Source organism: Vulpes lagopus, chromosome 1 (genome assembly GCF_018345385.1).
Source record: "Vulpes lagopus strain Blue_001 chromosome 1, ASM1834538v1, whole genome shotgun sequence".
NCBI lineage: Eukaryota > Metazoa > Chordata > Mammalia > Carnivora > Canidae > Vulpes > Vulpes lagopus.
Window position 1 is genome coordinate 78496907 of NC_054824.1, and position 14538 is coordinate 78511444.

The following is a 14538-nucleotide window of genomic DNA, read 5'->3' on the forward strand; positions in this document are numbered from 1 at the left end:
CTGCAGGCATGTTTTCAAATGCAGTTTTCATTTTATACAGCAACTGAATATCTGATAGCAAAATGTTTCCACGGAGAGAGCTTGCCCATGGGGAGGAGAAAAAGAAGGCTGCTCTAATGAATAGATAAGCTTGATTTGTGTTTGGCAACATCCTTAGCATTTAATTCCAGCAATTAAAGTAGGCAAGTCTTTGTTTTCCTTTTCCTTGCAAAAACAATAAAATATTACAGACTGTTTGGGGGGAAAAGCCCTACTCGTAGTCGCACCCCCTTAGTGGGACCACCATCACCATGCGTGATGCTTACCTGAGCTTGGTGTGAACCACTCATTCGCCCTACTGCACTTGAGCTGCTCTGCAACTATGAGCAGCGTCGGGGTCCAATGCACGCATCCCCTCCCCACAGCGGTCCTCTCCTCGTGCATTTGGTCCACCTTCCTCCACACATGCGTCGTCTCCCACAAGTTGCCCTCATGAGGTTCACGCTCGCTTGCTTTCCCAAATGATGTGAACATTCCCTTTGTGTTCTTGTTTCCTGTTCTCCCCTTGTGCGGACATACCTCGTTCATGGGAGCGAGCCCTGGCTCCATGATCCTAAATACAGAATGACTGCGGACCCTGTGGGAGGGGACCCTCATTTGCAACAGATCGCCAGGGTGGCCTGAGCCCTGGTGAGAAGCTCACGAGGCTGTGTCAAATAGTGCCATGTTCCTGCGTGGGGCACTGAGACTGTGCAAGGGCAAGCTCTGCAGCCCGACTGCCTGGGTTTGGATCTGGCTACCAGTTTGCCCTTATGCAAGCTACTGGACTGGTCTGTGCCTCAGTTTTCCCAGCCGTGGAGTGGGTATGATAACAGCACGTGCCTCACAGGGTTATTGTATGGATGAAATGGCATCAGGAGCATAGGATACCCCCTGATATGGGACAGCATTTCCCTCTTACCTTCCCACGGTGTGTAACTGCAGTTGGGGGCATGTGGATGAGACGGCAAGGAGGAAGGCCCGTCCGCCATCAGGGCCCGTGCACGGCCTGGGGTTTGCTAGGAATAGACAGAGGACAGGGGAGCCCAACCGGGACCTGCCCCGCCGCAGGGCTGAGAGCATCTTGCACAGGCAGGGAATGGACTTGATCCTGGGAAAGAGGGTGGGAGGGCTCGCTGCTCCCAGGTTCCACAGCTGAAAACTGCTGGGCAGTCTCTGTCCCTCCCCCACCTGGTCCCAACCTTCCCTCTGGGCCCCAGTCGCCCAGATGGTCTAAATGGGAAGAAAAGAGGAAAATCCGTATCCAATCTGCTCTATTCAGAGCAATGGGAAGGAATCTGCATCTCAATTTTATCTTTGTGCTGAGCTTGGCTAAGCTTTGCCCCCCAAGTGGTGAGTGATGGGTGGGTGGGAGGATGGCATTGGTGGCCCCCTGGGGGAGTGAGGGGCGCCCCCACGCCCTCCCCTCCTTACCAAACCGCAGACAGAATGCATTCTTTCCTGCTTTTGGTTTCCCCCTGTTTCCTCTTCTTTTCTTTTCCTTCTCTTTCTCTCCCTCTTTCCCAGGCAGGCAGCCAAGGAGAGATTTTGAATGGCGGCAAGGAGGGAGGGGCCGGGCGGGAGGACCAGCGGTGCACCCTTCTGAGAGGTCCAGGGGCTCCTGGGCTGAGCAGGAAAGAAGCATCCCTGGTCCCCCACCCGCCTGGCCCCTGGCTGTGGGGCCTGTGCTGGGGGTGGGCTGCGGGGGTGCCCGCTCTGGCCCCCTGGTCGGCAACCTCTGGAATTTCCTTCTCCATAGGCGCTCAGGACTTGGAAAACTGGTTCCCGCAGCCCAAACTCACAGGAGACTGATTTGCAGCAGGAAGAAGTCAGTTTAATAATTTACAGCCCGAAAGTGCTCTCCCTGATTGGGAAGGCAACTCAGGAAACCAAATTAAACTCTGAGGGCTGCTCGGGGAGTGTGTGGGGTTAGGGCTCTGGAAGGTGCCAGGAGGGCTGGGGCCAGTTCTCCTCGAGGGAGGGCCGGGTGTGTGGAGAGGGCCGGGTGTGTGGAGTGGCCCAGTGCGTGGTCTTGGGTTCAAATCCCTGCTCTCTTACTAACTGGCACTGGGACCTTGGGTGCCGTCTTCCTATCAGCTGTGAGTGATGATCTTCGAATGATGATCGCAGGGTCATCTTGCCAAATTGCCGTGAGGTCTTGCAGGGAAAGAGCTTAGCACATTCCGTGGCACTTCTTGATACACGGAGGCCGTGTTTATTTAAGCCCTCGTCCTTAGGGTCCTAGGTTGTCTTTTCCCTTCCAATTACAGTCGAAGTTGTGATTGCAGGCGGGTGGCCCGCTCTAACCCATTGCCCCTGCTGCCCGCTGCCACCCGACTTCCCAAAGCTCAGGTCTGACCACATCCTTCCACTGCCCCAGCCACCAGCTAGTCCTTTTCAGCAGAAGGAAACCTCCTGACGCTTTAGGTTTTTTCTTAAAGTGTCCCCCTGTTTTGGCCTCCGTCTTCCTCTCCAGACTCGGCTCCCTCTGCCCAGTTCTCCAGCCTTGCTAGATTGTGTGAGGATGGTCCGGGGCCAAGTCTTTGCCTGTGCCGTTTGCCATCCCGTCATTCTGGAATGCTCTTCACCCCTGATGGCTGGGGAAGCCCCCCCTCTTCTTTCCTTCAAGGAGTGCTCCCTTCTGTAGGAGGCATCTTAGACCTCCAGCACCCGGCATTCCTCTCTCTTGTCTTTCCCAGGGCACCTGGCACCTTGTCTGCAGGCCCCCCTCCTAATCTGCCTCCTGCTCATCTTCCACCCAGGCCTCCATCTGCTTTGTAGGACTGTCACCGGCAGGACATTGGGACCCCTTTGTTTGTCCCCATCCTGAATGGCTTGGGGAATGAAGATGGTCTCCAATGTTGAGTTCAGCTTCTCCCCACTGCAGGAAGGTTTGGGCAAGTTAGCTCTCAAGCAAGCAGTGGAGGCCACTTTGGGCTCTATGGGGGAGGGGGAGGGGGTTACACACTCTCTCTCTCTCTCTCTCTCACACACACACACACACACACACACACACACACACTCCGCCCCTGTCTCCCTCATCCTTTGCCCCAGAGAGCAAAGGTCCTTCTGTACCTGGGCCTTCCAGCCGCTCTGGCCCTGGCCCTCTGCCCTTCCCTTGCTTTCTTTCCCTCACACTCAGCAATTTCATCCCCTCCCCCGGCTGCAGCGAATCCTCTTCCCACTGTCTGTGCTGGGGAGGGAAATGAGCCCCGGAGCAGTCCCGTGGAAGGCGAGGCGTCCTCAAGGGGTGCCTGTGTGGGTGTGCATCCTCTCTCACATGCAAGCACATGCATCACACGCCTCCCAGCATCATTAGAGTGACCCCATATCTAGGACCACAGGGAATTGGGGCAGCAGCAGAGAGAAGGCAATAGAAGCTCTGGCCAATGATTTGGGAAAATGTTTTCCTTATCACTGAAGGTTTCCCAAAATAGCAGGAGTGCTCCAGCTCCCTTTCCCCCACTCCTGGAGAACCCTGCCACCATGCCAGTGACAAGTTGCTCCGAGACGGGAGGCAGGATGAAAGCACAGGCTCTCGGTGCCCCCTTACCTGTCCGACCCCAGGCCCTGGGTTGCTGTGTCTGTCCTTGGAGAACTGTCTCCTCTCCTCTATTAAACTGTAAGCTCCTTGAAAGCAGAGACCGTACTTTTGCCAGGAGGCCCACCGGCTCCCCCACTTCCCCTGTCTGTACAGGCACCAGCGCATAGCGGGTGTTTAGCAAATGCTCAGGGAAGCATCCTATAAACGAGCGAGTGGGTGAGCCTGGGAAGACATTTCAGCGACTAGTGAAGGTTTTGTGCACAGGAATGCATTTAGACGAGCAGATCTCCTAAGGGCCTGCTCCATGGTCCTGAGGCAGGGAGCCCCTAGCCCTGTTTTTTTTTTTTAGATTTTTTTTAAAGATTTATTTATTTATTTATTCATGATAGATGTAGAGAGAGAAGGAGAGAGGCAGAGACACAGGAGGACGGAGAAGCAGGCTCCATGCCAGGAGCCCGACGCGGGACTCGATCCCGGGACTCCAGGATCGCGCCCTGGGCCAAAGGCAGGCGCCAAACCGCTGAGCCACCCAGGGATCCCCCCTAGCCCTGTTTTATGGGTAACAAAGCAGGATCCTCCAGGAAGAGCTACACGGGCCTGGTGGCCCCCTGAGCTCAGGCCTTGCCGTGGTCCTCCTCAGCCCTCCGGCAGATCGGGGGTCTCTGATCGGGGGCACACCCCCCATAGAGAGACGCCCAGATTACTTTAATGTCAGATCAGGCTAGAAATAGAAATTCCTGTTTGTCTCAGGCATGTTTGGTTATAAGAATGAAAACCCAAACCACATGGGACAGGAATGGTGCCTGGTTGGTGATAATTGAGACCTGAACAAGGCCTTAAACAGATGGGGAGCGAGTTACTCATCATCAACAGCAACAATAGCCACCCCCCTATTCCGTGCACTTCAGGACAGGTGCGGTCCTTGGTGGGGGAGCGCCAGAGAGCGACCCTTAAGCAGGCTTCACGCCCAGCGCTGAACCCAGCCTGGGACCCGATCCCACGACCCTGAGATCATGACCTGAGCCCTAATCAAGAGTCGGGCGCCTACCTGACTGCACCACCCAGGTGCCCAGGTCGGGGGCTGTTCCGAGCCCCACTCAATCTTCACACCTCTCCGAGGCAGGCGTCCCTAGTGTCCTCGTTTTACAGACAAGAACACAAGCACGGCAGTGTGGTGGGCAAGCGTCACAGCATGAAGTCTGGAGGTGGACAGAGCAGAGCTGACCGATCCCGCCAACCTCCCAGGTCCCACCTTGCCTCTGCACCACAGTCCATATCGCGGGCCTGGGGGAGGCTAATGAAGCCCCTTGCATCCTGGCTGAAGGCCACAGGGGAGGAGGAAGCCCCGGAGCGCTTTCCTGCAAGCCCCGCTGACAGCTTCCTCGCCATCGCCCCCTGTCTGGACTGGTGGGCCGGCAGGGCCTTCGGGCAGGGCCCCCTGCCCCTCAGCACCCACCAGTGCAGAGGCCCCTTTGGGGCAGGAGGAGGCGAGAGGGGACACGAGGCTGTGAGACGCCTCCTGGTCTGACAACTCTGGCTGGCTTCAGCGAAAATGCAAGGATCCAGGAGTAAGCTCATGGCTCATGGAGGGAGGAAGTAGTCAGACCTCGGGAAGGGGCTGGAATCGGGAACCAGAGTCTGTTAGTATTCCAGGGAGCCTCCGCGGTCTGTCTCCTGTCACAGCTCTCTGACTTCAGGTGGCCACCTCATCTGCTCCCCCGCTCAGCCCACATGACAGGCGGGAGAAGGCGACCCCACGGGGCCCACGGGGCTCCGTCCAGTTTCCTCCACAATGACCGACCTGCCCCTGGGGCGGGATGGGGGTTAGACACCCAGGTTGTCGTGGGGAAACATCTGATGGGCCTGTTTTGACCGCATGTCCCCCCCCCCCCGGTGCAAGGGGCTCTGGTGGGGAGGGCGGAGGTACACCTAAACCTGCGGGGCGCCTTCCCTTCCACCTGTGCAGGGAGGGGAGATGATTTCCAAAGAAGGGGGACTCTCGGGAGTCCAGCGCTCTGCTCACGACGACCAATCCTAGCGCTCAGGGATGTGGGGTAGGGCACCCTTGGCTTTTGCTGACATTTGCAAAGCGGCAAGCCCTGGCTTATCAGGCTCGCTGCCCTACTTCTCCTGCTCCTCCTTTGCACCCCTCTTCAGGTCCACTGGCTTCCCTACCAAAGGCAAAGGAGTCCTCGAGGGTGACGGCAAAATAGGCCCATGCCTGGGTCCCTGTCCCGTGGGCTTTCTGACGTCAGCCTGCTGGCCCACACTTGCTCTCCTAAGGCTTGCAATGCTCATCTGAGTAAAGGCTCTCCCTGCCTCCTCCCTGCCTCCTCCCTCCCTCCTCCCTGCCAAGCGCTAGGCCTCTCTCTGGGGAGCTGACTGGTCTGTGTGCAGTGTGCGCCACTGAGCTCTAGCTCTCTCTTCCTCTCTCTCTCCTCCCTCCCCTGAGTGGAGCTGATCTGGAATCGGGGTCCTGCCCCAGCCCTTCCCCACCCACATCCATGTACTGCACCCCCGCCCCTTCCCCCCAGACAGCCAGTGTGCCCTGCCGGGGCCCAGGGGGACCAGGCCCTACTGATCTAGTCGTTACTGCTTCAGAGGGGACCTGGAGGACATAGGTGCCTAAGGGCTGTAACGTGAGTGGAAATCAGGTACCCTAAGGCCCAGGGCCCGGGGAGGGCGGGTGCTAGACCACTCGGATGAGGGGCTGATGGAGGAGAGGCCCCAGCTAAGGTCTAAAGAGATGATATTTGCACACGTGTCAGGGTCACCCAGGGGATCTGTCTCAGCCCGGGCCCCGGGGGGCAGCTGGCATGCTCAGATTGGGATCTGCGAGGGCGGGTTAATAAAGGAACAATTTACGAAGGTGGGGGCGGGGGTTGGGCTCTCCCCTGCAGCTGAGGATCTGGGGCAGTGGCTCCCCCAGGCCAGGGCACCAGGAGGCCTTAACTCTGACCTTCTGTGCGGGGCGCTCACCCTGCTGCCCCCTCTCGCCCTCGTCCCTCCTGCCTTGTGCCAATGCCCGCCCTGGACACACAGAGGAGAGGAGGCCCCGTAGCAGTCCACGCACCCAGCAGGGAGGAGGGGATGGAATAGGGGCACAGATAGAAAGCCTCTGGCACAGGCGACACCCGGGTGGCTCAGTGGTTTAGCACCTGCCTTGGGCCCAGGGTGTGATCCTGGGGTCCCGGATCGAGTCCCGCATCGGGCTCCCTGCATGGAGCCTACTTCTCCCCCTGCCTGTGTCTCTGTCTCTCTCTCTCTCTGTCTCATGGATAAATACATAAAATCTTTAAAATAAAAAAGAAAGAAAGCCTCTAGCCCAGACGTCAAAGGGCGAGAGGAAATCCCATCGCAGCGGCAAGCCCTGGGCCGCAGGGAAGAGCCAGCGGGGCTCTGGGGAACAGCAGCGGGGAGCGGGCAGGCGAAGACCCCTCCGGGAGGAGGCCAGACCCGGGCCTCCCTCCCAGCGGCTCTGCTCCGAGGGGTGGGCCAAGCTTTTGGCTGGAGAGGGGGCCAGGGAGGTGCACGTCTGACCTGAGGCTGAGGGGCCCCAGGGCCCCCGTGGGATGCGGGATGGGACAGGGCAAGAGAGAAGAGGTGCTGTGCTGGGCGCACAGTCCGCAGAGTCACAGGAGGATTTCCTCGAAGCCTCCAAGCAACACAGTGACAGGTGTTAGCCAGTCTCGCACATGTGAGAAGAGGCAGGAAGAAAATCATCCTGCTCCCGTTTCCCAGACCTGGAGTAAGGTGGCGGCGGCAGGAAGGGAAGAGAGAGGAGGGGTTAGGAGCAAAGGGCCTTAGAGTGGGAAGGAGCCCAGGGGACTCCAGTCCCTGCCAGGTGTTGGTCACAGTCACCTTTGGGATGACTCACCTGCCAGGCCCGGTACCCCACCCCCACCGCCAGTGGAAATGATTCTGATTTGCTCCCACCTCCAGCAGGGAATCCCTGACCTAGTTCAACCTTTTATTTCATAGAAGAGAAAAGTGACTCCAAGGAGGTCACTCCATGGTTCAGGGACTTGTGACAGACCTGGTGTCTGCAAGGCTTGGTGACACCTCGGATGGGCCAGGGAAGGAGAGAGGTGGTGAGCTGATTCAGAGAGTCTGAACCCTGCCCCAGAGGAACTGCTGTGCTCCCCCGCATTAGAAGTTTTAGGGAACTAAAACTAGGCCTTAAAAGGTCTTTAAACTTTTTATTGAATGGGTAATATTAAACCTAATTATTAAATTAAACCCTAAAATTTGATTATTTAATAATCAAAACTGAAAACAGTATAAATAAGGTATATATTGAGAAGCCTCTATCATGATTTTGCTACTCACAGGTAACCTGCTTTTAAAATCATCTTGGGAAAAAATAAAAAATAAAAAAAAATAAAATCATTTTGGGGAAAACAATAAATAAAATAAAATCAGTTTGGGTTTATTTTTCCAGTGTATGTCAATGTTAATAAAAGCCAGCATAAATATATGTTCTTATTTCTATCCCCTTTTTTTACACAAAAGGCTACATGCTATTAGACTGTTCTGCATTGTGGGGGGTTTTGTTGGTTTTTTTTCTTTCAGTTGATACACCTGGAGATTTCTCCCTATCAAAATCTAGAGAAAAAAAATCACCATTCTTTTCTAGAGCTGCGTAGTATTCCATTACAAAAATACACCGTAGCTTGTTTAAGCGGTCTCCAGTTGCCAGATATTTGGTCGTTTCCCCGTCTTCTGTTAGTTCAAACAATGTCCCAAGGGATGATCTTACGCATAAATCAGTCTGCATATGTGCAGGTGCCTCTTTAGTCTATTTTTGCTTCTCCACAATCTGTGGCGAAGGAGCAGCTTTCACATTTCAATTTACAATCTGTCGCAGATGGATACTTATATAAAATTCAATAAAAGTGAATTACTAGAGAGGTGAATTGACAAAAAACTATGAAAAATACAAGCCCCCAAATTGTATTGGATCCATTGGACATAAAAATTACACTGTCGTACATTACGAGGAGGCTTTTAAACACTCACTCTGAAGTTCCTGCCTTTATCTTCCCACAAAGTCGTCACAGTGTACGATTGTCATCGGTCCGTGGACCACACTTTGAGTAGCACGGGTTCAGACTCCCAGAAATTAGGCCAAAGGGTACACGCCTGTGCCATTTTGCCAGAGTCCTCTCTGTGGTGGGTGTACCATTTGGCACAGTGGTTTGTGAGAGTGCCCCCTTGCCCACAACCTCGCCAAGAGTGCCTTCCACCTTGGATTTTTGCTAAAGTGATGGGTGAATGGTGCTTCTCTCTAAGTTTTAATTTCTGTTGCTCTTATTTTGAGTAGAAATAGTCCCATTCATATATTTTTTTAAAAGATCCCATTTATTTATTAATGAGAGACACAGAGAGAAAGGCAGAGACACAGGCAGAGGGAGAGGCAGGCTCCCTGCAGGGAGCCCGATGCAGAACTCGATCCCAGGACCCCGGGATCACACCCCGAGCCGGAGGCAGATGCTCAACCACTGAGGCACCCAGGGGCCACACCATACATATTTTTAAGCCCTGTTTGTATTTATATTCTTTTCTCAAGGATTGTTGACCTTTTCCCTCTTGAGCCTCAGGAATTATTTCTATACTCGGAATATTAGTCCTTTGTCTGTGATATGTGTTGCAACTATTTTTTCCAGTTTGTCATTTGCCTTTTGATTTTGCTTGGTGTTTGTTTTTTAGGGGAGAGGGGCCCTGCAGAAGGTTGGGGTTTCGTGTAGTTAAGTTTGTCAATCTTTTCTTTAACAGCTTCTGGATTTCGAGTCATGGTTCTCTCTTCCCAAGTTATAAAGAATACTGCCCACATTTTCTTCTAGTATTTTTATAGTTTTATTCTTAACACCTAAACTTGTCTCTAGTTGGAATTTTTCTTAGTACAAGGTGTGGGTTATGGATCCAAATTTATCTTTTTACAAATGGCTACCCACTTGTCCTAGCTCCGCTTATTAAAATCCCTAGACACCACCTTTATCATTAAAACTAATTTTAAACCATTTGGGATAATAGGAAAAGCTCTATAATTTGTCAGTTTTATCCAGAATACCATTACAGGGGAAATTAGCTCTCAAGATGTGATCTATAACTTCGTGTTACTAGGGCAAGGTAAAGTGTAAGTAGCATAAGTCAAAGATAAATGTATTTAAGCAAACAAACGAACGAACCCGGTGGGACCGCTCACAACCATGGTTGAAGCTGGGAGAAATGGGGGAACAGGTGGTGACTTTCAGTATTTGCTTTGCAGATCTTACCCAGGCTGCTTCCAGGAGCTGGGACTGCAGAGGGGCCCACCATGGTGTTCCCCAGTCCCCTGGCTGTCACCCTGTTGCCGCCCAGCCTCACGCTGCTGGTGGTCCACCTGTCCAGCTCCCAGGATGTCGCCACCGAACCCAGCAGTGAGCAGCAGCTGTGCACGCTGAGGGAACACCCCACCGTGGCCTTTGCGGGTAAGAGCCGCGTCCCACTCCGTCCTTTATTGAAGGACTTAGGTCTGATTTTAGTCTCCAGACAATTTATTTAAGCCTTTCATCCTTGTTTACCTGGGGCAGGAGGGCGACCTCCTCTGGGATTCCTGCTAGAAGCAGGGCTGTGGGTGCCCCGGGGGAAGTGGGCAAGGGTTCCTCGGCCGTCTCAGCTCTAACTCTTCTGCAACCATGAGCTCTATTTTGTAGCTTCCCTGGGAGGCAGAATGAAGATGAGTCACTGCTTAGGAAGTGCCTGGCGATCTCTGGAAAGCTTCCCACTGCTCTAAGACAGTTGCAGGGATGCCTGTCCTCAGGGCCCTGGGAACCCAGAGTGAAGGAGGCCTGGATGACTAATAATTCTCTTTATCTGTCAAGGGAGGGCATGAGATGTCCTCTTAAGTGTTTCTCAAACTGGGATTTGTGAATCACTGGACATATTCTGAGAGGTCTATAAATTCTCAGTATGAGTTTCTAAAATTAATGTATATATTCCATGATAATTTAACTTCTAAGCAAAACACAAATATTGGAGCAGCCCGGATGTTTTCCCATGACCCGGTGGCCAGTTTGGGGCTCCCTGGTGGTGCTCTGATGGCAGCACCACTTCAGGATCCATTGAATGGCAGCTCACACTAGAATCTGTGGATGTAGCTTCAAGGGTCACCAGGTTCTTAAGTCCCTGCCCTGTTTCCACATCACGATAACCCTGGCAGGGAGGCAGGGCAAGGACTGTCACCTCCTTTTACAGATGGGAGGGCTGGGGTGTGCAGGTTTGGAGAGACTTGTTAGAGGCAGGCCTTCGCGGTGGGCATCCAGCGCTCTTTCTACTCCCTGTGGCGAGGGGTCGGGGCTCCACCTTCAGGCCTCCCAGGCAGGAGAACGAGAAGCTGCCCTCTGGGATTCCACACAGCTAGTCCAGGGGGGCAAGGTGGAAACCAGAGCAGCAGAAGAAATGCAAGAGTCTGAGGCTGGCATGGGATTTGGGAGGGGCGGGAGGGGTGGTACGGACAGGAGTTGGGGGTGGCAAGGTGGAGAGGCCGGGGTGTGTAGAAGTGTGGGATCCCCAGCTGTGGGCTGGCTCCTGTCTGGGGGAGGAAGATTTGCAGCTGTCTTCTCAGTGCTGTCTTGTTTGAGCTGAGATCCAAGGCTTTGAAGGCTTAAGTGGATTAAAGTAAATTAGCGATGTCCTTAAGCCTACAAAGCACGGCGTACACTCTCAGACTCCTGATGGCTCCCAGAGTTCTGGTGGCCGGGAAGGGAAGGACCAAGTGGGGACAGGAGTGGGATTCTGGGAGCTGTCGTCTTGTTGTACACCCTGTGGCAGCTTCTAATGAACCATTTCCTCTGCGGGCCTGGCTGATTCTGGGACAGGGACAATGGGAATTCCTGTTTCACCCCCCACCCCCCAGCCTGGTCTGTACCAGGGCAAACGGGGCAGGCGGTCCGGGGTAGTGGAGAAGTAGAAGTTCCCTGAGTGCCTGGCTTCTTTGACATCATGTTTTATTTTATTTACTTATTTATTCATAAGATTGTATTTATTTATTCATGAGAGACCCAGAGAGAGAGGCAGAGACACAGGCAGAGGGAGAAGCAGGCTCCTTGCAGGGAGCCCGACGCGGGACTCGATCCCGGGACCCCGGGGTCATGTCCTGGAATGAAGGCAGACGCTCAGCCGCTGAGCCCCCGGGTTTAAACTTCGGGTGCACGTCACCTGAATGAAACCAGCCTCCCGCCCCATCTTCTTTCCGAACGGATGCCTGAGGCTCAGATGGACCTACAGGGCTGACGGGGAGTAGCTGAGGAACCCACCCCCAGCCCCAGCACGCAGAGATGGTCCGTCGCCCCAGACTGACCGCCCTGGGGACAGGCGTCACCTCTGCTCTTCCCACCCCCCCTGGCCCGCCCGGCCTCCCCCCAACTCACCCAGGCCTCCGCTCGACAGCTTTGGGATTTCCTGTCCATTCAGCAGATTTGTCCTGGGCTCTACTCGACATCGGGGACCGAGCTGGGGGCTGCGGGACTTGGGGGGTAAGTGAGAGTCTCCTCCGGGTGCTCCATCTCTCCCTTGGGCCTTAGAGGTCGCCCGGAGCGGGACTGGGCCTCTGGTCCGCTCACAGCTGTTGGAGCCCGTGGGCACCCACGAGAGGCTCCGTTCGTGTCGGGTGATGGGCTGTGTCCTGGGTGTGGCCTCGTTCCAGAGAAGTGGCCCCATAACCCAGGCCAGCGCCCACCCCCGGCTTCCAGAAGGCCCTCAGGTGTCGCATGTTATTTCTGACCCATCAGTAGGCTTCCAGCCCCGCGCCCCGAGTTTCCCCCGACCCCGACCCCCGATGGCTCTGTGAATAAGGCCCGAATACGGGATCCCTGGGTGGCGCAGCGGTTTAGCGCCTGCCTTTGGCCCAGGGCGCGATCCTGGAGACCCGGGATCGAATCCCATGTCGGGCTCCCTGCATGGAGCCTGCTTCTCCCTCTGCCTGTGTCTCTGCCTCTCTCCCTCTCTCTGTATGACTATCATAAATAATAATAATAAAAAAAGAAATTCAAAAAAAAAAAAAGGCCCGAATACCCTCGAGGAACCGCCAGGTGCTGGCCTGGCAGGCATTTCCCCGTTCCCTAAGGCTGCATGTTCTCCCATGGGCTTCCCGGGGGGGGAGCGGGTGGCACCTGCGTGGGCTATTCCCTGGGCCCCGCAGGAGTGCCTGGGCCGCAGGGCGACGGGATGCGGTGAGGCCGGTCGGCGGCTAGTCCTCCGAGTGGGTAATTGAATTGACTATAATTAAAATCACAGGCGCGTCGCAGAGAATGTCATCTTCCTCCTAGAGTCGCTGTCCACAGCCTCCGCTGCACACGGAGCTCAGAACGTGCTTGGTGTCTTAAAGGCCTTCCCTCGGGCCACTGGCCTGTTTCCTAAGACGAAGCGGCTCCTGTCCCCAGACAGCTCCCCCGGGACCAACCTGCTGCACCCGCTGCCTCCCACCCCCCTTGCCCCTGTCCCCTCGCCCTTGCCCCGTCCCTTTGGGGCCAGGGGAGAAGGACAGAAACCCAGAGGGGCTGCCCGCCTCCACTCCCACCGCTGCCCCGGCCTCCCAGTGCCATCCCCCACCCCTGCGCTGCTTCGCCTTCCTTTCTGCTCCCCTTTCCTCCCCCGGGGGGGGGGGGGGACCTGAGCGCAGGCTGGGGCTCAGCAGGCCCCGGCGGGGCTCCTCCTGGCTTGCTCATGCATCGCACCACCTCTCCCCCCACAGCAGGCACATCCCTGTCGGCGGGAAAGAAGGGAGCCAGAGCGTGACCCAGCTGCTACTGTTGGGGAGCCCTCAGCCTGATGGGGACAGCCAGGCCCCTCTCCCGTCCCCAACACATACACAGAAAACAAACTTGAGCATATTCAGAGAGATGAAAACACACAGTGTGAACAGAACAGACACGGTAGAGAGATTATGTAATAAAATAAAATCAGGGTGGAGAGGTTCCGATCCAGGAAGCCTTCCTGGAGGAGGAGGACCCTTGGCTTAGTCTCTAAGGTAGTGTATACTCTTCTACCAGGATTTCTGAGTGGCCCCGAGGTCAACTAAAAACCCAGCGCACCTGACTCCAGATCCACTCCTTATACCCATATTGCGTGGGTGTCATTGCACGTTCATGACAATCCTTGCTAGCCCGTAGTCACCTGCTGAGGACAGAGGCAGACCGAAGGGTTTGCTACATTTTGCTGCAGAACTTCTCTCTCCTTCTTTTTCTTCTTCTTCTTCTTTTTTTTTAATCGTGCATATCACAGTTTTCTGAAAAACATCCAGCTCACAAAACCTCGAGTTCTCCGGGGAGCGATTAAGTGTTTGCCTATCGTGCAGAAATGAAGGGCTGCTTTGACTCTGGAGTGGAGGGATAATGAGCCATGATTTATTCCCTTGGATTACACAGATACGCACACACATACACAATCCTCTGGACCTTCTGTGCGCCAGTTGCTAATGCACTGTGGGGAGCAAGCACAGGGCCTCACGTTACTCCCTCATCGCTGCCCCCTTGACGGGAAAGCTCTGTGGCCCACGGCTCGATCGGTCAGTTCCCTCCGGTGCACGGGGTGTGAGGATGGGATGGGAGGGTCTCCAGTGGGAGGGAAAGAGGGAAAGTCGGCGAGCACTGCTCTTCGGGTGTACCTTCCTCAGACCACGCCCCATCCATCCAGAGGGACGTGAGGTCTCTGCCCACCCAGTCCCCATGGTAGGCTTTGGCCTTCCTTGGAGACAAGAATAGACACTGACCACCCACGTGCCGTTTCCGCCACCTCCATGGAGCCTTGTCTGAAAACTTGACTCTTCTTATACAAAAAGGAGTTGAGAGGGACACCTGGGTGGCTCAGTTGGTTGAGCGTCTGCCTTTGGCTCAGCTCTTGATCCTGGGGTCCTGGGATCGAGTCCCGCATCGGGCTTCCTGCAGGCAGCCTGCCTCTCTCTGTGTGTCTCTCATGAATAAACAAATAATTGAAAT

General features: G+C 55.0%; 1 protein-coding gene across 6 annotated transcripts in view; it reads left to right on the forward strand.

Moving 5' to 3' along the window:
* Positions 1–14538, forward strand: part of SEMA5B (semaphorin 5B) — a 118005-nt gene that overhangs the window by 67982 nt on the left and 35485 nt on the right. For all 6 annotated transcript variants that reach the window (XM_041723922.1, XM_041723915.1, XM_041723888.1 and 3 more), the window contains one exon: positions 9831–10032. In XM_041723922.1, the coding sequence (XP_041579856.1) occupies positions 9879–10032 (154 nt within the window). In that variant the 5' untranslated portion in view covers positions 9831–9878. The remainder of the gene's footprint in view (positions 1–9830; positions 10033–14538) is intronic.